At 40.8% G+C, this 20979-nt stretch overlaps 1 protein-coding gene across 1 annotated transcript; it reads right to left on the reverse strand.

The window, feature by feature from the left end:
- Positions 1–1505: 1505 nt before the first annotated feature.
- IL1A (interleukin 1 alpha) lies at positions 1506–12939 on the reverse strand. Its single transcript, XM_045828373.1, has 7 exons — positions 12859–12939; positions 10151–10259; positions 9139–9187; positions 8095–8317; positions 6380–6553; positions 5188–5309; positions 1506–2588 (listed from the first exon to the last, which is right to left on the reverse strand). Exons 2-7 carry the CDS (start codon positions 10195–10197, stop codon positions 2391–2393), a joined length of 813 nt encoding a protein of 270 aa, XP_045684329.1. The 5' UTR covers positions 10198–10259; positions 12859–12939; the 3' UTR covers positions 1506–2390.
- Positions 12940–20979: the final 8040 nt, after the last annotated feature.

Raw genomic sequence — 20979 nt, forward strand, 5'->3', positions numbered from 1 at the left:
TCTAAGAAAAAGAAGATAAAAAATATGAACAGTAAAATGACAACAAACTCATAACTATCAGCAACTGAATCTAAAAAAGCAAAAACCAACTAAGTCAACAAGTAGAACAGGAACAGCATCACAGAAATGGAGATTATCACATGGGGAGTTATCAGCGGGGAAAGTAAAGAGGAGGTGGAGAATGGGGTTAAAGGTACAGGGAATAGGAAACATAAATGGTAGGTACAAAATAGGGGTAGGCTAAGAGTAGTATAAGAAATGTAGAAGACAAAGAACTTATGTGTAGGTGCCATGGACATGAACTAAATGAGGAGGGGGGAGTTCAGGTAGGAGGGGTGTGCAGGGTGAAGGGGCATAAAAGGGAAAAAATGGGACAACTGTAAGCATAATCAATAAAATATATTTAAAAAGGGGAGATTTGTCTTTCCTCTCATTATTTTGGAAAGTGATGTATAAAGACCACCATAAAAGAAACAGACTCCAGAAAGTTCAGTGCCTACACTGTTCAACCCCATCATGGTGAGCTTCTTACCCTTTAGGCAGGGGAGATGACAACTGCATGGACAAACACAGTGTTCACCATGTGCTTCTCCTCTTTCTCTAATGTCACTTTTAGGATTTTACCTACTATACACCTGCTGTCTTCTAAATCTATATCTACTTCTAACTTCTCTTGAGTTGGGCAGATACATTATCATCTGCCCATTCCACACGTGTACTTGGGCATCCTGCCAGTAGCTCAAATACATGTCTAAAATGGTACTCCTCATACAGCATCCTGGTAGTGAGAAGAACTTCTTATTTCTACCAAAAGTACTGATTGACAGAATCACTCACCCATTCTCCAGTACCAGGAAACTGAGTGTGATCTAAGACTACTCCTTTTCCATTATTTTCCACATCTAATTCCAAGTTACCTTGATTTTAACTTTTTCCAATTCAACATGTCTTGTATCCATGCCTTCTAAATGCATGGATTACTTATTGATGTGGCTGTGTATGTGTGAATTTAGGTGGATACTACACATTTATGCACATGATGTAAGAACATAATGTGAGCTACTGAGGACATTATCATTCTTATTGCCATTTATGACACTGGCTAGCTAATAAAAGGGAGAGAAAAACCATAAAACCTTGGTTTGGTTTTGTAAAGTAATACTACAATTATTTATGTGAACTTTTATCATTGCTCCTACTTACCATGCAGTAAAATAATGATTCAGACAATAAGTAATTATGTGTCAGATTTACTTTTTTTGTGATTTTATTCAGTTGTGATTGATAATGTATGTCTTCATTGTTGACAGTGATGTAACATTATGGTTTGATTTCAATTTTTAGAACCTAGAAGGAACATTGCTTATGTTCCAAAAAAGAAAGTTTAGATAACATTTGTTCCACAGTTGCCAAAGTTAAGTTCATTCTATTTTAGCTAGCAGTATTTGATAAAGTGGAATTGAATGGCACATGAGTGACAAAGCAAGTTTAAAGACAGAGGAGGGGAAGATTTTGGCCAATTATCAGCTCAAACAAACAAAGTAAATAATATAAATTTATTATTATAATTACAGGGATCCCAGACTTTAGAACACAGAGCCTCATGGTAATGGAAAAAGCACAGTTTGGACTAAAGTGCCTTAATGTAACTACATCAAATTCACTCAGCCTGGAAAACATTGTGTGTTGTTGAGGATGCCCGGTCACATGCAAAGATTGCAAACAATTGCCATAAATATACTAATATGTTATAATTATCTTAAATTATATCTATAAATAAATATAAACAATAACTTAAAATAACATTCCATGCATTGCCTTATTCTTGAGGCTCAGCTTCAAGAAGCATTTTACTGAAATGATTGTTACAAAATACTGCTGAGGCAGAAAGGACTTAAGTGTCATTCCCTCCATTTTGAAGACTACCAAGTTAAAGTCCTAGAAACCTTACAGTATTTGATTAAGGGTTAATCAGCACCTTAAAGGCAGAAGGCAAAACAGTTGGAATAAAAAACTGGGTCTATCACTTCTCATTCCAGTTGTCATTGCGAGAATTTCTTAGTTTTCTCATGCCTTAGTTAACCCACGTGTAATACGGGTAGAGTTTTTTTAATAGTCAGGAGCCCTGGTGCTCCCAAGATTGTTATGAAGAATAATTAAAATGATTGGTAGTTTGCATAGTATAGAGTGTTCCTTAAATAACAAGCAACATTATATTTAGTGTTGGTTCACTAGACCTTACTCCCTCTCTTACAAAGAGAGCAAACATTCATTTAGAATTACAAAGGCTCAGCACATGCTCAATGAGTGACTAAGAGTAAAGGATTTGACTTCTTCATGTACATGGTACATACAACTGTCAAAATTTCACAAGTAAGCAGACTCCAGAGTCAAGACTGGTTTTCCACTATCTGAAAGTCAGTGATAGAAGGTTGCCCACTTGCCATGTGCACTAGGCCATCTTGCTTTGTGGCAATAAACAACTTTGGATAGGCAACTGACTCAAAGTAGTCCTTAGTGCCATGATGTTCCCAGAAGAAGAGGAGGTTGGTCTCATCTCTGATGGTTCTGGGTGTCTCAGGCATCTCCTAGGATAAGAAGAACAGAGGTGTTAGAGAATAAGATGCTAGAACAAGAACTGAAGTTCAATCCCTTGGCATGCAGCCTTTGTGAGAAACACAGCACTTCAGGATTATGACTCTGATGTGATGCAGGTTCTTTATTCACTTGTTCATTCAGCAAGCATTTATTACATGCCTATTAGATGCATGGCCCCATTTTTTAATAGTTGATTTCCTTGGTTAACTGGAGAGAAATCCAAATTAGTTATGAAGACTGCCAGTGACTCCAGTGTCTCCCTGTATCCTGGCTGGTGGGGTCAAACTTCATTCTTGTTCTGCTTCCAACACAGGAATAGGGTATTTTGCATCAAATCCAAGTATTAGTTATTCTAAGATATCTAAGGATTTTGATCTGTAAGCATGCAAATCATACCTTTGGGAAAATAATTTATAATTTGGAGATGCTTATGTCCATATTAAGTCAATGATCAAAAGTTAAAAATATCCCAACACACACCCCCCACTTCCCAGGTATATTAGCAGCTGAATCTTTTCAATACAGCTGTGACAATTATGATCTCTCTCTCTCTCTCTTTTTACCAGATTTTATTTATTTTTAGAGAGAAGGGAAGGGAGGGAGAAAGAGAAGGAGAGAAACCTCAATGTGTGGTTGCCTCTTCTCTTCCTCCAACTGGGTACCTGGCTTGCAACCCAAGCATGTGACCTGACTGGGAATTGAACAGGGGACGCTTTGGTTCACAGACTGACACTCAATCCACTGAGCCACACCAGCCAGGGTGACAATTGTGACCTCTTTAGACTCTATTCTTCCTGTGGTTATAAATAGAATCTAACAATACTTCTATGGAAAAGTAAAATTCAAATTCCAACTTGAGAGGCTTCTTCTTTAGTCTAAAGCAACTAAATATCCTCTTGAGATTTCCTTGGAATTTTCACTGTTAATAAGGATTTGATTTCCTAAACCTATTCCTCTCCTAATTTTTCTCATCTGAGTTTTTCCTCATGCTCTTTTTGGTTCTATCTTCAAAATGTAATGAGATTCTGCCCTGGCTGGTATAGCTCAGTGGATTGAGTGTGGGCCTATGAACCAAAGGGTCGCTGGTTTGATTCCTGGTCAGGGCACATGCCTGGGTTGTGGGCCGGATCCCTGGTTGTGGGCACTCAAGAGGCAGCTGCACATTGATGTTTCTCTCCCTCTATTCTCCTTCCCTTCTCCTCTCTCTAGAAATAAATAAATAAATTTTTTAAAAAAGTGTACTGAGGTTCTGTGTACTGCATTCTACCTGTCTCAGCACTTTCCATACCATGACTGCTGTCATCCCCTCCCACCTGGGCCTCTGCTTCCTCTACTGCCTTCCTTCTGATCCACTCTTCATTTTAGAAAATACAAGTGAACCCCTTTTAATAGTTTTTAAAAAATTGTACCTCAGATGAAATCCAAATGCAGGGCTTCACCAACACTAGCCTCAGCCTATCTTTCCTCCTCCCCACAGTACCCAGCTTCTAGAGTGTTCTGATCTTTGAAGCTGGCTTTTAAGCTCTTAAAAATCTACAGCCTGGGAGCAGTCAAACCCCTCTGTTTAGACTATCCTATTCCCATCCAGCCCCCTGCATGATGGCAGGCTCCCTCCCTCCCATCAGCAACTCTTATCTCCTTTACCTAAACAACACTTTCCAACTTTTCTCTATCACAGCATCCTATTCACTTGCTCTGTAGCATCTTGCACACTGGGCTGGCTGTTTGACTTGTTTATTGTCTGTATCCCCCAGAAGACTAAATTCTATAAGGCTAGGGACTTTGGCACACCACTATCTACACAGCTATTGCACTGTGCTTGACAGACAGAGGCTCTCAGTAAATAACACTTACTGAATGAATTCATGAATGAAGTTACTGCCCTACTCTGCGGACACCACTTTCCTTTCACTTGATCCAGGTAGAGAAACACAGGTAGGGCGGAGGGTTGGATTATACATCTACTGAATAAGAGTCACCTACTTATCAGTGGAGAAAACATTTAAGACAACAGTGGGTGTGTGTGTGTTTGCATATTTGTGGGGGACAGTGGAGTGGAGATGGAGCTGGGATGAGGGATAATGCTGGCACAAATGGAGAGAGAGGCACTAGAGTCAGAAGGCCAGGGTTTGAGTCTTGGCTCCAGCTTTTTGCTTTGTGCCTTCTGGCACATGATTAATTCTCTCTGATCTAAAGGACTTGCTTGAGTTTCTTAGAGACAAGTCCATCGTCCTAATTCTTACTATCACGTAGGTCAATTAGTAGGTGTCATTAAGGATCAAAGATGGATGGTATAAATGGATGTCCTGGGATGGGAGGTGAACAGGATCAGGCAGGGAAAGGTAAAAGAAGGAAGATGGCAATTTACCTTTTATATATTCTTGCATCTCCATTTTACTCTCTCACAGATCCTGCCTAGTACTGCCTCTGGGGTTGAGTGAGAAGCAGGATGGGGGCAGGTGAGCAGGTGGGGACTGTGGTAGGAAGAGAAGAGGACTGTGCACCCTGCTAGGGGTGTCTTTCTATTTGGGGTCATTGACAAATGTGTGGGATGTAATGAAGATAAGTTAGAGTCTGAGGACAACTGACCTTTAGTAATACAGGAACGTTTTCACTTTGGGCACTCACAAACAGCCGTGTTTCTGAGATTCTTAGGGTCACAGGAAATTTAGTTTCTTCATTTGACTTATAAGCACCCATGTCAAATTTCACTGGGGAAGAGAAAAGCCAAAAAGAAGGTAAATCCATTGTGTTTGTATAAAATGAAGTGTTTATGCAGACACCCTGTGCGTGTGAGTCAGGTCTCTGGCTATGGTAGAAACACTAGAGATGGAATTTGGCACATCTTTGTGTGCTTCACAATGTCTGACACACTCACTAGGCAGGCAGATACTTGATTAATGTCTTTAGAATTTTCTATGTTGAATGAATGCTTAAGGGGTTGGGTATTAAATCTCTTGAATTATGTTAGTGGGATAAGACCCTGAAATTTGTGAGGTCATGAGTTCATAATGACCTAAAATGGAGGAGTTTAGAAAAGCTGACACCTATGTTGGTAGTGACAGTGACAAGTATTTAGTTTTCCTTAGAGAACAATGCTTAATAAAAGTTGTCAAATGATATATGCTTAGTAGCTTCAGAGTCTTACTTTTGAGATATTTTCTAAAGAAATAACCTCATAGGAATACAAAGATATTTGCAACAGAATTACTTAGAGAAAACTTGACTCTCTCTCTCTCTCTCTCGCTCTCTCTCTCTCTCTATATATATATATACACACACACACAAAATATATAAAAATATATATTATATATACACATATAAATATATAATTACCTATATGTAATTTTTATATAATTGTGATAATGATTCTTTCTAGTTTTGTGTTATTTTTAAGTTTGATCGGCAGGTTTTCTAATGAAGCGTGATGGCTCCTCATTGATTCTAGGTAAATTGGGGTGAGTCATTTAATATTTTTGAATCTCAGCTTCCTCAAATTTAAAATAGAGGATAAGACTGAGAGAACCAAGGGAGAAACTATATCAGAAAGCTTCATACTGATCTTAGTCTCTCATTGACAGGGTGTTTCTCTCGGGGGGTTGTCAGGTTTAGCTGAGGCTCCTGTCCTTGCCTGGGATTTTTAGCAAGGTGATGTGTATCATTCTATTTTAGGAGAATTGTGCAAAGCCAGGAATCTGGAGAGGTATGTATTTTGAAAGCAGAACACTTGAAAAAAATACAGAAATAAAAGGAGAGGAGGATGACCGAGTTGCCCATTTACCTTCTTGGTCCAGATTATTTAATGCAGTGGCCATGAGGTATTTGCCCGACGTGTCTAGAGTGATACTTTGATGGAGGGTGTCATTCAGGGCGCATCGGTGTTTGATGACCCTACTGAAGGTGTACTTCATGTTGCTCTGGAAGCTGTTAGTTGCGAACCTGGGCTGGATGATTTCTACAACCATTAGCACAAGTTGAAGTTAATTGTCTTCATGAGAACACATGACATATCTGCTCTAATACAAGCACAGAAAGTAGCTACGGAAGGGATTCAGAATACTCTAGTTTAGGTGAGGAAACAGAGAAGTGAAATCACTGAACAGTAGCAGAGTGGGCTCTTGGATCATTACTGTGGTAACTTACTCTTTTTAAACTTTGAGGCCTCAGTATTTTTACAGAAAAGAGATTAGTTGTACAAATTTCTCACTTTTGGTTGTTTGGAGGTTTCTAAGTAACCAGGAAGATTCCTAGTATTCCCTACTTACACCTTCAAATGAATGTACTCTGAGAAAAGAAATAAATACATTAAGAATTGTGTACTTTACTGAGGGAGCAGGTCTAAATGTCTGTCATGCCTCTGAACAGTGATGTAAATCAATAGCTTCATGAATTTTCATGGCTCTACATAATTCTACTTCTAGGTGTGTATTCTAGGAAGTCAATGGTGACAGAAATGAAGGTTTATGGATACAGATGTTCATTTTGCATTACTTATAATGGTGAAAAATTGGCATTCTAAAATGCCCTTGATATATTGCTAAATGAAAAAAAGCCATATATAAAATTGTGTATAGTAGAATCCTAACATGTTCATACGTGTGTAAGTACATAGAAACAACTTTAAGGAACATATTATAGCGTTGGCAGTGGTAAACTCTTAGTTGTAGTATGAGTACTTTTATTTTCTTTCTTACATTTTTTTGTATCTCTTAATTTTCTAGGTGAACATGTATTAGTGTTTAGCTGTGACCTTAAAAATACTGAGTTTATGTTTCACATAGTGGGTTGGAGAGTAGAGGCATGAGAGAAAAGTCATGATTTTTATAGTCAGAACTGAATTTTGTTTGTGGCTTTCCCTTTTAAACATTGTGTGACATTGGGCAGGTGACTATTTCACTGAGCTCAGTTTCCTCATATGTGAAGTGGAAATGCAAGTTGGTTTTGAAGTTTACAGATAACATAGCCCTTAGTAACATGGTATTGTTGGCAGTATTAACAAAGGTAGTAGCATCAGTAGTAATAGTAATCAGAACAACAACAGCAATAGCTGGCATTTATTGGGTATTTGCTGCATGCCAGACATTATTCTAGTTCAGAAGCTTGCAAGTATTAACACATTTAATCTTCACAACAAGTAGGGGCTCTGATCATCTCCATTTTACAGTAGAGGAAACTGGAGCATGGAAAGGTCAAGTAACTTGGCCAAAGGAGGCATGGTTAGCATGTGGTGGGACATAGCTTGTAAATTGTTACCCACTATTAGTATTTACAAAGGGCTGAAGGTTACCAGGACCTTCACATTATGGCCAGGAAATGAACATGTGAGCACATATTTTAGACTCAGGCCACTGCTGCTTTCCTTACTTATGGATACCAGTTTAATGTCTGGTTGTGCTTTTGTTACTTTGACCCTAGGCTTTATTTGCCCCTATGCTCTATTGTCCCTATTTGCTTAAAAAAGGAACACAAGGATATTATTGTACTTGATCCCCCTACCTTCTTCTGGGTCATTGGCGATGGCTTCCAGGTCATCATCGGTGATGAACTGGTTAAAACTTAGCCGTCTCTTCTTCAGAACCTTCCCATTGGCTGCCACCACCACCACACTCTCCTTGAAGGTAAGCTGGGATGTTTTAGAGGTCTCAGAGGTGCTCAGAGACATGAATTTATCCATGCAGTCCTTGGGAAGTGGGTCATAGCTTACATCATAGAAGGATTTCTGTGAGGAAGGGAAGTAGAAATTGAGAGGTTGCCCATAGCCATAGAATGTGAGTCCTTTTAGTAAGAATTTTTCAACAGACCAGTGAGTAGGATGTCCATTATGATCTTGGCTAATCCCTGCTTCATCAGTCTGTTCTACCTCTCCCTCGCTTCCTCTCAGGATGTCTCTGGAAGATGTGATCTCTTGGCCAGTCTTTGTCATCCATCGACTGACTCAAAAATGAGGTGGAATGGAGCAGGTTTACAAGTGAGATCTTAGTAAGTGGTAGCTTTCCATTTAGCTCTCCCTTAGGAAGTTAGACTTTTAATGGACAGGGTACCAGTAATTTAGAAATAGTCCTCTAGGAACAGCTTTTAGAGCCACTACCAAAGACATACAAGGCAGTACTTGCATGGTCTCCTACCAAATCACACAGCTGGTGAATGGCTTGCTTCCTCTCCCTCAGCTTCATTGGCTGTTACATTGCAGGGCTATCTCTAATCTCCAGAGCTGGAGTCAGAGAGAATGACCCCAACACATCTCTTTAGGAGACAGACCTCTGGTGATGTGGCCCAAAGGGGCTGTCTCAGGGTGGCATAACTAACATTCTGATGGAGCCTGGCCAAGAGACTCCAGTTCTTGGGATTCGTGAAGAAGGCCATCAACTCTTAATGCAACGGGCCAGTCTGTCTCACTTATAATGAAGAAATTCATGTCTCTGGATATCTCATGAGGGTACAACAGAGCTTCTAAGACTCAAGCCATTGCTGTTCTCTTCTGACGGAGAAAATATTAATGTGTCAGAATAGCAGTCTTGTAAGAATCAGTCATTTACTTACCTGATTCAGAGAGAGTTGGCCATTTTCAGAACTGTATTCTTCATTTTCACTGTCAAACAAGATGAAAAGAATGTAACTGTTTGTTATATCACTAAAGTCACCAGGCAACATATTTTAATGACCAAATTAACTTTGGGTAAACACACATAGCTACTACTGTCATCTTGGAAAAGGACTTCTATATTCACACACATATATAGTGATGTGTCCCTCACTAACTTGGAATTAGTAATCATCAGGGCAGTCTTTGAACTTTACCTGTGTTTTATCAACAAAAAACAGGGCTTAGCTAACAAATTGAAGAGTTGTAATTAAATTTCAGAGAAAAGTATTAAGCTCCTTGAGAGAAAATAAGTACTTTTGAAGAGCCTCATTTTAATTTTAACCAAATAGATCATGTTATACATTGCTTTCATGTATTCACAGCAATAGATTTAGTCATTTATACTTCGCAACACACCCAGACAACACTTGGATGGCCTAGTGTGTGTTAGTGCATATTAGAAGGAGATAGGAGCACCATGTGTATTTAAAGGGTTCTATAAGTTTACCTTTTTATTCATTTATGTTTCTCCTATGTCTGGATGCGGTTTGACTGTAAATGAGCACTCATGTGCTCAGATTGCTGTGGAGTCCTTTCCTATTCCAGACTGAGATCAGGAGTTTTCTGAGAATGGTTTCTCTCTCTGACAGTCCTTTAAAACCCATCACTGTATCAGAACGTATAACCCAAACTGAGGCTGTGTCTGAGTAGATATTAAAATTCACTAGGACTTAGCAAACCTTAAAAATAATTTTTCTATAACAGCTGTCTCCCTGTCAATGCCCTCTCAGTTTAACATGCTGGATGCTTAGATTCCTTGGGTCTTTGCTGAACCTGCCCTGACTTTGGAGATAGGTCACATCTCTTCATTCCCTGCCAGTCTAGCCCCATGCTTATCACTGTAACTCCTACCTGGACTCTAATGTGTCTTGATCCCCTCATTGAAACACAAGAGAATCTATTTCCTACCTGTAACAGTTCTTTAGGTCTTCAAACAGGTCAGGGACCTTGGCCATCTTGACTTCTTCAACAGAGAACACCAGGGGTTGTCAGCACAGCCAATCTCTGAACCAGAGGCCTGCAAGGAGAACCACCTCTGTTTTCCAGTTCTTGAGAAACTTAATGTGTGACCTAGCCCATACTCAGCATTTCCCCCATTCTTCTTTTCACTCCCTTGAATTATTTGTATTGCATGTCTCCTCTACTAGATAGTAAACTTCTTTTAGAATCTTAGTTTCTGTTATGTGTCTAACTCAATGTTCATGCACACAGTAGGCATTCAGTGAACTTTGGATAAGTTAAAAAAAATCCCACAAGAATGAAGTATTTGACTTCCAGCCAAGATGGAGGGATAGGTAGATACACTTTGCCTCCTCACACAACCAAAAGAAAGACAACAAATTTAAAAGAAAAAAATAACCAGAACTGCCAGAAAATCAAATTGTATGGAAGTCTGACAGCCAAGGAGTTAAAGAAGAAACATTCATCCAGACTGGTAGGAGGGACAGAGTAATGGCAAGGCATCAGCTGGCAGACTTGGGTGGGGAGTGAGGGGGAACTGAGGTGGTGGCTGGAGGAGTGGGCAGTCTCACATTTGTGTGTGAATAAACCAGGAGGAACAACTGGGGAGTGAGAGAGACCACACAACCCAGGGTTACAGTGTGGGAAATAAAGCCTCAAAATGTCTGGCTGGAAAAACCTGTGAGGGTTGTGGCTGTGAGAGAAACTCCCAGCCTCACAGGAGAGTATGTTGGAGAGACCCACATGGTTCTAGAACATACACAAGCCTACCCACCTGGGAATAAGCACCAGAAAGGCCCAATTTCCTACTGGGGGAAGTGACTGAAAGCCAGCTTAGAGACCAGCAAGTGGCAGTTCCCTCTCTGACCCCTCACCCACATACAGGGCCACAGCACAGAGATGTGGATTGCCCCGCCCTAGTGAATACCTAAGGCTCTACCCCTTAAAACGTAATAGGCCCTCTGAGACAAAGAAATATGGCCCAAATGAAAGAACAGATTAAAGCTCCAAAAATAGAATTAAGCGACGAAGAGATAGTCAACCTATCAGATGCAGAGTTCAAAACACTGGTAATCAGAATGGTCATAGAAATGGTTGAGTAGGGTCACAAAATAGAGGAAGAAGTGAAGCCTATGCAAAGTGAAAAAAGAAAAGTAGGTAGGAAACCAACAGTGACGGGAGGGAAACTGGGATTCAAATCAATGGTTTGCACCAGAAGGAACAAACAAACATTCAACCAGAACAGAATGAAGATACAAGAATTCAAAAAAATGAGGAGAGGCCTGGGAACCTCTGGGACAACTTTAAACATTCCAACATCTGAATCATAGGGGTGACAGAAGGAGAAGAGGAAGATCAAGAAATTGAAAGCTTATTTGAGTAAATAATGAAGGAGAACTTCTCCAATCTGGCAAAGTAAATAGACTTTCAGGAAGTCCAGGAAGCTCAGAGAGTCCCTAAGAAGTTGAACCCAAGGAGGAACTCACCAAGGCACATCATAATTACATTAGCCAAGATTAAAATGAAGGAGAGAATTTTAAAAGAAGCAAGAGAAAAGGAGACAGTTACCTATAAAGGAGTTCCCATAAGACTATCAGCTGATTTCTTAGAAGCCTTGCATGCAAGAAGGGCCTGGAAAGAAGTATTCCAAGTCATGAAAGGCAAGGACCTACATCCAAGGTTACTCTATCCAGCAAAGCTTTCATTTAGAATGGAAGGGCAGATAAAGTACTTCCCAGATAAGGTCAAGTTAAAGTAGTTCATCATCACCCAGCCCTTATTATATGAAATGTTAAAGGAACTTATCTAAGAACAAAAAGATAAAAATATGAACAATAAAATGACAACAAACTCATGACTATAACAACTGAACCTAAAAAAAAAACAAAAACAAAAACCAAAACCAACCAAGCAAACAACTAGAATAGGAACAATCACAGAAATAGAGATCACATGAAGGGTTATCAGTGGGAAGGGGAAGGGGGGACAATGGAGGAAAAGGTACAGGGAATAAGAAGTATAAATGGTAGGTACAAAATAGACAGAGGGAAGCTAAGAATAGTATAGGAAATGGAGAAGGCAAAGAACTTATATGTATGACCCCTGGACATGAACTAAAGTTGTGGGAATGCTGGCAATGGGCAGGGTAGTGCAAGACAGAGGGCAATAAAGGGAGGGAGAAAAAAAAAAAGGAAAACTGTAATAGCATAATCAATAAAATATATTTTAAAAAACCAAGTAAAATAATCCAGACCACTTCTGAAAAAATTAAGGTAAATTATACTTACAAATTAACCTTTGCATAAATTATAAAAAAGAATGAAGTATTTGCCTTACACAGATGTAAGAGAGAGACAGAGTTGGAAACTTCCAGTTTTCTCTGGGTAGTTTTTGGCAGTAGAGTTCCCTTTGAGAGAAGGCTTGTCTGCACCTACCATGACCTTCTATGAGACCAGTTCCTCTGTCCCTCAGTTCCCTACCAGGAGAAAGAATCATTTTCTGAAATCTGACTGTGATTCTAACTCACACACCAAACCAGGAAAGGACAAGAAAGGAAGGAAAAGACTTTAGCTTCAGAGAAGGTAGTTTGAGAGTTAACAGTCAAGGAAAAAAACAAAACAATATTTTAAAAGCCAAAGATGTGATGAGGACAATACCTTTGCTACTCAGGTGCCAGTAATGTGACTCCCTCTCTGCCAGGAGACTTAATGAAGTCACTTAACGCCAGTCGCCTCCTTTGCCTTTTGTCTTCTGTGGAGTAGGCGTGGCTATGGTTGCGTCACGGGGAATTTACAAGAAAAAAATCCTGCTTTGTATATTTTCATGTTTGTTCAACCTCATACTTTGTTTTCAGAGGTTCCTGGAGTTTTGGACTTGGTTTATGTGTTTATTTCTTTGCTCTTAACAATTATAAACACCTAGTCTTACAAAAAGGGGGAGAAAAAAACAGGAAACTTAACAAGTTTCTAAAAATATATGGTGGAAGTGGAAGGAGAACTCCTAAAATCAGAATTATAGGTGGCTAGAGTTGGAGATGAGCTTTGAAGTTGTGGTTTGTGTTTTGGCTTACTTTATTTATTGTCCCCCATGGCTGAGTATTAATTGATGGGATACTTGGCAGCCCCCCGCATCTGAGAAGTGGCCCTTTCTGAAGAGGGAGGTTTGTTTGAATAGGCATAAGTCACTGAGTATGGGGTGACAACCTGCTGGTTAGGGCAGGATAGAGGAGACAAAAGTGATATTCAGTTGCAAAAGTCTTCATCCTCTTACTCCTATGAATATCATCAGCCAACTTCCTACAGAAGTGACAGAGCATCAGGAGAGAACTCATAGCCCTGGCCATGTGCTAGCCTCCACCAGAGCCCCTAAAGTAGTCTAGCCCTTTTTCAGGATCATGTTGTGGGATAGCTGTGGGCTCAGGGAGGTGTGGGCAATCCCTGGCCAGAGGCCAGTGGCTAGATTTAAGAATAGAGGTTGGGTGAAAGGAAGGGGCTCATGTAGGACACTGATCAGACTTTGCAGTATTGTGAGGCTAGCCCAGTTCAGGTGCTGCAACACCAGACTCTTAATAAATAAATGTTTCAGGTTTCCTGTTGGAGTTGAAGCCACATCAGTTTTAAACAAAGGAAAGAGGTGGAAGAAAAGAGTAGAGGAGGAAAAACAAGGTGAAGAGAGAAAGGTGAGATGTGGCAAAGTGGTATAAAACACAAAAACAGAACTGGGAGCAAGTGGCTTGTGTGAGTTGGGCAAAGTGTTCTCTCTGGTCCTGTTCAAATGTAAATAATGGAGTTGGTTAGATGTTCGTTCTGGTCTATGCTAGGAGCAAAATGTCTGATTCCGGTTCTGTTGCTCATTTCAGTTCCTTCTGATCATATGTCTGGTGTTTCAATAGCCAAAACAAGAGCTACAGAAATAGCTGGCATCCTGGACATATACATTGTAAATATAAACCTAGACTGGGGCAGAGCTTGAGTGTCTCAGCATGATCAGTGTAAATGGTTATGGTAGCAATTCTCTATGTCTGTGGTTCCCTTTCAGGCAACACAGAAATGTTCACCCTGGCCACCTTTCTGCCTCCTGGAGATCTTGTGAGGGCTATTACTAAGAAGCAGTTGCAGAGCACATTGTGAATGTGGGCTGCTGTGGAGATGCAACTAAACAAAAACAATAACAATGCTAATGATGGCTCTGTCATGTGAGAACCTGTATAGTTATCATTATAATGCTTTGGTTTACCGAAGGAAAAATAGTTCTTATGAAAATATTGATTTGAAAACCTCAGTGGGGAGAACATTTTGAGATGAAGACCTCTGTTGAAACAGTGAAGATGTATGGTTTCTGGGAGGAATATGTAACACCTCTTTTGTAATCCAAGAGAATACCATTGACTCCATCCTCAGTGGCAGCACCCATCCTGGCCAATGGCACTCCTCTGTTGCAGAGAATTCCCCAATGTGGTTGTCGAATTCTCAAGGATAGTTTGAATTTTTTCTAGACAAGCAACTCAGGTTGGGGTCTCATCTTTTTCCTTCATGTGATCTTAGAAACCAGTTTTTAAAGGAAGAACCATGCGGGTGAGGTTCAGAGAGTGAGAGGTCCCTTCTTGGTTCTGGGGAGCCTACTGTTCTATGAGCGTGAACAAAGGCTGACTTGTAAGGAGCCTCAGCCTCAGGCCATCTCTTCCAGGGAACAGAGTGAGGAACGTGCTAGGTGGAGCTCCACCGAAACCACAAGGGTGTTTGGGGCTGTCTTGTGACAGGGACTTTGAGTGGCTTCATGTGTCCACCTCTTGACTCTGAGGAAGCCTCAAAAACTCTTTTTTAGTCATTTTAACCTAAGTCATTCAGAAAAAAATTTTTGAGCACTTATTCTGTGTCAGGGGTTTTGATAGGCATCACTATTTTTTTCTTGACTCACAAAATTAGGTATTCAAGATAAATTGATGTATTTTGGTAGGTGGGTGGATTAGGCTTGAAGGTTGTGAGTCCAAACAGTCATGGTGATATTTTTCCTTTGAAAACTGCTTTACAGTTCACAAAGGGCTCTCATCTACACTGTCTCGCTGCCTCCTCACTCTATGTGAGGTGGTGATTACTATCCCGTTTCACAGCTGGGAGACCTTGAAGAAGTTAAGTGACCAATCTATGGTCACAAAGTTGGCAGAGCTAGCAATCAAATACAGATTTCTTACTCTAAGTCCAATCTTCTCTTTCCACTGAACATAGATGCTCAAGTCTCTTCTAAGCATCAATGCCAAGTGACCAGGCTGAAATAGATCATCCTTAAAGGTATTTTCTGCCTCAAACACCCTATCATTCATTGATTCTATGATTCTTTGTTTAAAAAAGTGATAAAAAAGCCCTGGCTGGCATAGCTCAGTGGATTGAGCGCGGGCTGTGAACCAAGCATCGCAGGTTCGATTCCCAGTCAGGGCGCATGCCTAGGTTGCAGGCCATGGCCCCCAGCAAATGCACATTGATGTTTCTCTCTCTCTCTCTCTCTCTCTCTCTCTCTCTCTCTCCCTCCCTTCCCTCTCTAAAAATAAATAAATAAAATCTTTAAAAAAGTGATAGAAAAAGAAATGGTTTGAATATCTCTCCTCCCTCTGTTGCGCCCTTTGAAACTTCATGTTTTTCTCATGAAGTTCATCTTAGACTGGGAGGTCACTGGGGATGGAAGAGGGAACATTCCAGGCTGAGCAAAGGCCATGGGGTCAAGTGAATGAACATAGGGTATTAGGCTGGAGCCCAGAAAGGTAGGGGCTAAAGGGGCGATGACATAGGGCTGGAGAGGAAGACAAAAGTCAGATGGGCAGGACCTGGTTTAGATCCATCAGGTTTTTATCCATTTGCATTGGGTGAACTTTGGGTAAGTGCTTGGGAACTCAGCAAGCAGAGTGGTGGTGTGGCTTGGAGTAGATGAAGAATTCAAGTTAGCAGAAGGGGCAGCTTTATGTTGAGCTAAATCTCTATTTAGCTGAGATCTCCTCTCTTTGCCTTAGCTCATCTGTTCCCTAATTTTTTGTGTTTTTTAAAAAAATTCCAAATTCCTTTTCTCTCTTCTCTTGAGCAGTAGTTAATAGGGCTGTGCTCTTCTTTATCTTGTTCCTTGGCCTCTGTGCCCTCCTTTTCATTTTCCACAGATGCTTTGTACAAATCAGAGTTCACTGGAGAGCATCCTGTGTGGCAGCAGGCATGTCTGTACCTGTCTCTCACTTTTATTTTTGATGGCTAATTGTGGTCCTCCAATCAGAAGTGCATTTTAAAGAAATCCCCTCTCCTTTGAGTCATTTTCCTCATTGGAGTCATAGCTATGTCTGGTCTAAACTTGTTTTTCAACTTAAATAATAACTTGAATTACTTTTTTGGATTCTAAAAGATGTTTATTAAATATTGCTAGGGAAATACCCACAAACTGGAATAACTAGAGTTATCACTATCACTATTTTAGTGTATTTCCTTTCAGTCTTTCTTTGTTTAAAGGCATCTATAGATTTGTTTTTTTAAATCCTCACATGAAGACATGTTTACTGATTTTAGAGAGAGAGAAAGGGAGAGAAAAGAGAAACATCAATGTGAGAAAGAAACATCATGTGGCTGCCTTCTGTACACACCCTGACTGGGGTTGGAACCTGAAACCTTTTGGTGCACAGGATGGACGCTCCAACCAAATGAGCCACTCTGTCAGGGCTAGATCTGTTTTATGCAAATAGCGTACTCAGAGTAATATTTGCTTTCCTGAAATCTGGGGAACATACACGTGGTAGACCATGCTCATCAAATATCCATCTACTCACTTGAGGGGTTACTTAATGAATGTCCATTTTCATTTCCTTGTCTCCATGGCCGTTAATCAGGGACATGTGGTTTGTTCTGGCCAGTGCACTGTGAGCAGGAAGTGATACATGTTGTCTTATACTTCCAGGCTGATGCAATCAAGGCCCAGTGTGTGCCCTTGTTATCTCCAACTTCCTCTGATGCAGCAACTTTGGAAGTCACGTATTTCAGATGGTGTGGCCGCAAGCGGATGAGGTGTGGCTGCAAATGAGTGAGACCAGAACAACCTGCTTTAGACTTTGCATCAGTGAGAAAAAAATCTTTAACTGTGCTAAGTTACTGAGATTTTAGGGTTCATTTGCTTCTGCAGGCTAACTTGACCTATTCTGACTACTACTACAAATGACTTCCCTTCTCTATTACAGACTGCAGGGTGACATGCACTTTACCTCAAATTCCTTTTTCACATAATTGATTTGATGAATTTTCCAATAAAGCTAATCAAGAACCTAATCAGATGCTTTCATTTTGGCCAATTCCAATTCTAAATAAATAGATATATTAGCTGTGAAGATAAACTGTCGAATAATTAAGTTGATACTGCTGAGATAACATCTCAGATACAAATCATATGATAATTGCATTAAAAATCTAACATTTATGTGGTGCTTTACAATTTTTAAAATCATTTTAATAACCATCAATATAATCATTCAATATGATATGAGGCTGACTTAATATGCACGCAAATAGTTAGCAGCAAAGGTCCTATGTCTAGTGCACAGTTCTCTACTTTTTCCAGACTCCTGGCTGTTGGAAAGGATGGGCCCCTGATTAGAGCCATTATGCCACAGAGTGGTGAGTGACATACACTGTGGTTGGAGAAGCAAAAGACTTGGATCTAACTTTGACCCTAGCCAGTTGAATGACCTACAACAATTCCCACACATTTTCAGGATTTTCTTATCTATAAAGGGAGGAGTTTTCACGAATGACTATTGGGATTTCTTCAGCCCTGGATGTCCATTCCATATTTCATGACAACTTTGAACATGGCCATGGTCTGCCTCATGGCACCTCTGTGCTCTTGAAATGTTATGCTTGGTTACACAGGGCCCACCCTGGACTCATTCCTTACTTTCATTTTGTAGAATCTTCCTCTGTCACATGTAGAGTTGAGTTTCAAATAGATATGTGCATTTTCATTACTTCAGGGAAAATTTGATTTGTCCTGCAAGTATAAACAGATATGTTCCTTTTTTAGTACAGAAATATAGAGCAATTGCAGATAAATTGGAAGGAAATGGCAGTTTACCCCTGTGTTAAGTGGTAATGACTCAGGCTTGTTTTCTAGAAAGCTTGGTCTAAATAAAATCCATCTGGGCCATTGATTACCCTCAGAAAAGCTTAAGTTTTTCAGTCTGAAATGCTGAACAAGTTTTGGAGCATTTGGATTAGAAAAAATCCAAGGAAAAATATGATCTTTCTTTTTTCTGCACTCTGCCCTTTGGGGTCTTAGTACTGTTCCCAGTAGGCTAGTACATCCCCTGCAAGGATTTTCAAAGGCACTGTGGCTCCCCTGGGAGAGAAAGAGCAGACTGAGAAAGCCTGTACTTGGGGACCAGGACCCCAGGAGCAGAAGAGAGCAGGGATTCCTATAGAGAGCAATCCCACAAGACCTGCTTCACACTAAGACATGGCACCAGAAATCATGGGGAAAGAGGTGGGAAAGAACCCCACTGCCCTTAATAAGCTTCTAACTTGTTGGCAGACCTATGTAGATGACCACAGTACATGCCGAATGAGAGAAGTGCTATAGTTGAGACAGAAGCACAGATGGGAAGTGAGTGACTGAAGCTGACACCAAGAATTAAGGAGCCTTCATGGAGGCTGTGTTTTAGATTGGGACAATGGAGATGAATATGCCAGGTGAGGACAGAAGGTAAATGAAGACATAACATGTCTCTCCCTCCTACTCTGTGGGGTCATGGGCAAATTAATTAAACTTTAGAGCTCTGGTTGTCTCATCTGTAAAGCTGGACTAGTAATTCTTATTTCATAAGGTTTTGGGAGGATTAAATGAGACTGTTTTATGTGAGTGTGTTCAGTTTAGAGTCAGTCTCCTTTCCCTACTCTCCAGATGTCCAAATCCTCCTATCTCCACTGTTTTCTCTGGTGGTTTCTCCTTTGGGACTTATTCCCCCTCCTTTGTCCACAGAATTTAGACCTTTACTAGTTCAGGCCCTTCCTTGGTGAGGAATGGAAACAGACTTGCTGCAGGGAATATCAGCTGTGTCTAGCCAAGAATCAGGTTGTGGTCAAAGGAATTCTAAGTAGAACATGAGATTGTCTACAGTGGGTATAATGGGCTGGAATATTATTAACTGTTTTCAGTTTGTTTATTGATTGGTTGATTGATTGATTGATTCATTCATTCATTCAGAAGATGGGGATCTTTGGTCTAGGAACATGTCTGAAGTGGCAATGAAGATGAACATAGTTCCCAATCTCACGGAGCATTTCTGCTCACAGGGGAGCCACGTCTCGCACACACGATCATGATTGCAGTATTCATTAAGTAAGAGCTGGTGTGGGATGCTAGGGAGATATACAAGAGATAGCTTAGGGGGAACCTAATCTAGTCTGAGGGGCAGCATATGGACAGGAAGGACAGGGTTTAGCCAGATAAAAGTGCAGTTAGGCATAAGGAAAGAGATTCATGCCTCAAGCCATGGAAACAGCATGTGCTAAGCAGAGAAACTGAGAAAGGGCCAGTGTGGCAGAAGCTGAGAAAGGGGCAAGGTAGCATAAGATGAGGCTGAGGAGGTAGGTGGGGCCAAGTCTTGGGCAACCTTGTAAATGTGTTAAGGACACTAGACTTATCCTGAAGACAGTTTTGAGATATTTTAAGCGGGAGAGTGGCCAAATCAATGCTCTGTATGGATTAATAAAGGGGAGAGAGCAAATGAGAGAAGGCTGTTGAAACTTCCTGAGCTGAGGATGGAGGGGCTTGGTGGTGGCAGTGGAGATGGAGAGAGGGAGTGTATTTGAGTTATCAGAAGGTTGAATCAGCAGATGTGGCTTGGTTAGACGTGAAGCGTGAGGACCATAGATGGCTCAAAGAAAAGTACCCACCTAGATGGTTGATATGTCGAGTTACACCTGTTCTGGAAGGAGCAGTGAGGAATATTAAAGCTCCATACTGTGAGAAATAGTGCAACCATAGAGAAAATGAAGTCAGTGTGAGGAGCCTGTGAGGCAAATGTGGTGGGAGTGGCACGCCCAGGTTTACCACTCAGAGAGACAGTGGCCAGAGCTACAGATGTGGAATCCTAAGCAACAGGTCTGGGGAGAGTGTGAGCAGTGAGCCCCCCACCCCCCGCCCCGGACAGAGGGGAGCACACAGGAGGAGCAGGTTAGGACAATAGGGAAGCAGAAGCTGGAAGGAGGAGAACATGGAGTGTGGTTTCCTGGGCATGAAGGGAGCTGAGGCCCTGGCCCACTCACCTGGAGATAAGACCAATGGGCCACACACTTGCTGCTCCTCTTGCCTCTTCTCACCTTGTTCTGTACTTTCTTTTTAGTCACCAATGTTCTGTTCTGCTGCCAGCTCTTTCCTGACTTAGAGGAAAGTGATCTGATAAAGTCCGATGCAAAATTTTTAGGCCCCAACAGGGTACAACTTGCAGGCATTTATGTCTTTTAAAACAAGAGCTTGGAAAAAGCAAGGCTTGACCTTGGGGCTGGGAACTTTGCCCTGGGTACAGGGCTACTGACCCACTGAGAAAAGTCAGTACATGGGCATGAAGGTGCAATATAATGTAAAATTTTAAAAATTAAGATCAGACATCAAAATACTTTACTCAATACTTGAATAAATATCCCTAAATTCAGTTCAGACTAGAGGAAAAGGAGGAGAGAAATGACCCAATATTTTAGATACAGACAATAAGCTGTGTCAGAATAAGGAAAAAAGACTGGAGAGGCAGTGGGGTGGACCGA

The sequence above is a fragment of the Phyllostomus hastatus genome, unplaced genomic scaffold (assembly GCF_019186645.2).
Source record: "Phyllostomus hastatus isolate PE091 unplaced genomic scaffold, TTU_PhHast_1.1 phas_scaffold_78, whole genome shotgun sequence".
Classification (NCBI taxonomy): domain Eukaryota; kingdom Metazoa; phylum Chordata; class Mammalia; order Chiroptera; family Phyllostomidae; genus Phyllostomus; species Phyllostomus hastatus.

Coding starts and splice junctions, on each gene's coding strand:
- IL1A (XM_045828373.1), bottom strand. CDS start 10,197: ATGGCCAAGGTCCCTGACCTGTTTGAAGACCTAAAGAACTGTTACAG. Junction 9,188..10,150: donor GACCTAAAGAACTGTTACAG/GTAGGAAATAGA, acceptor CTTGTTTGACAG/TGAAAATGAAGAATACAGTT. Junction 2,589..5,187: donor ACGTTCCTGTATTACTAAAG/GTCAGTTGTCCT, acceptor TTCTTATCCTAG/GAGATGCCTGAGACACCCAG.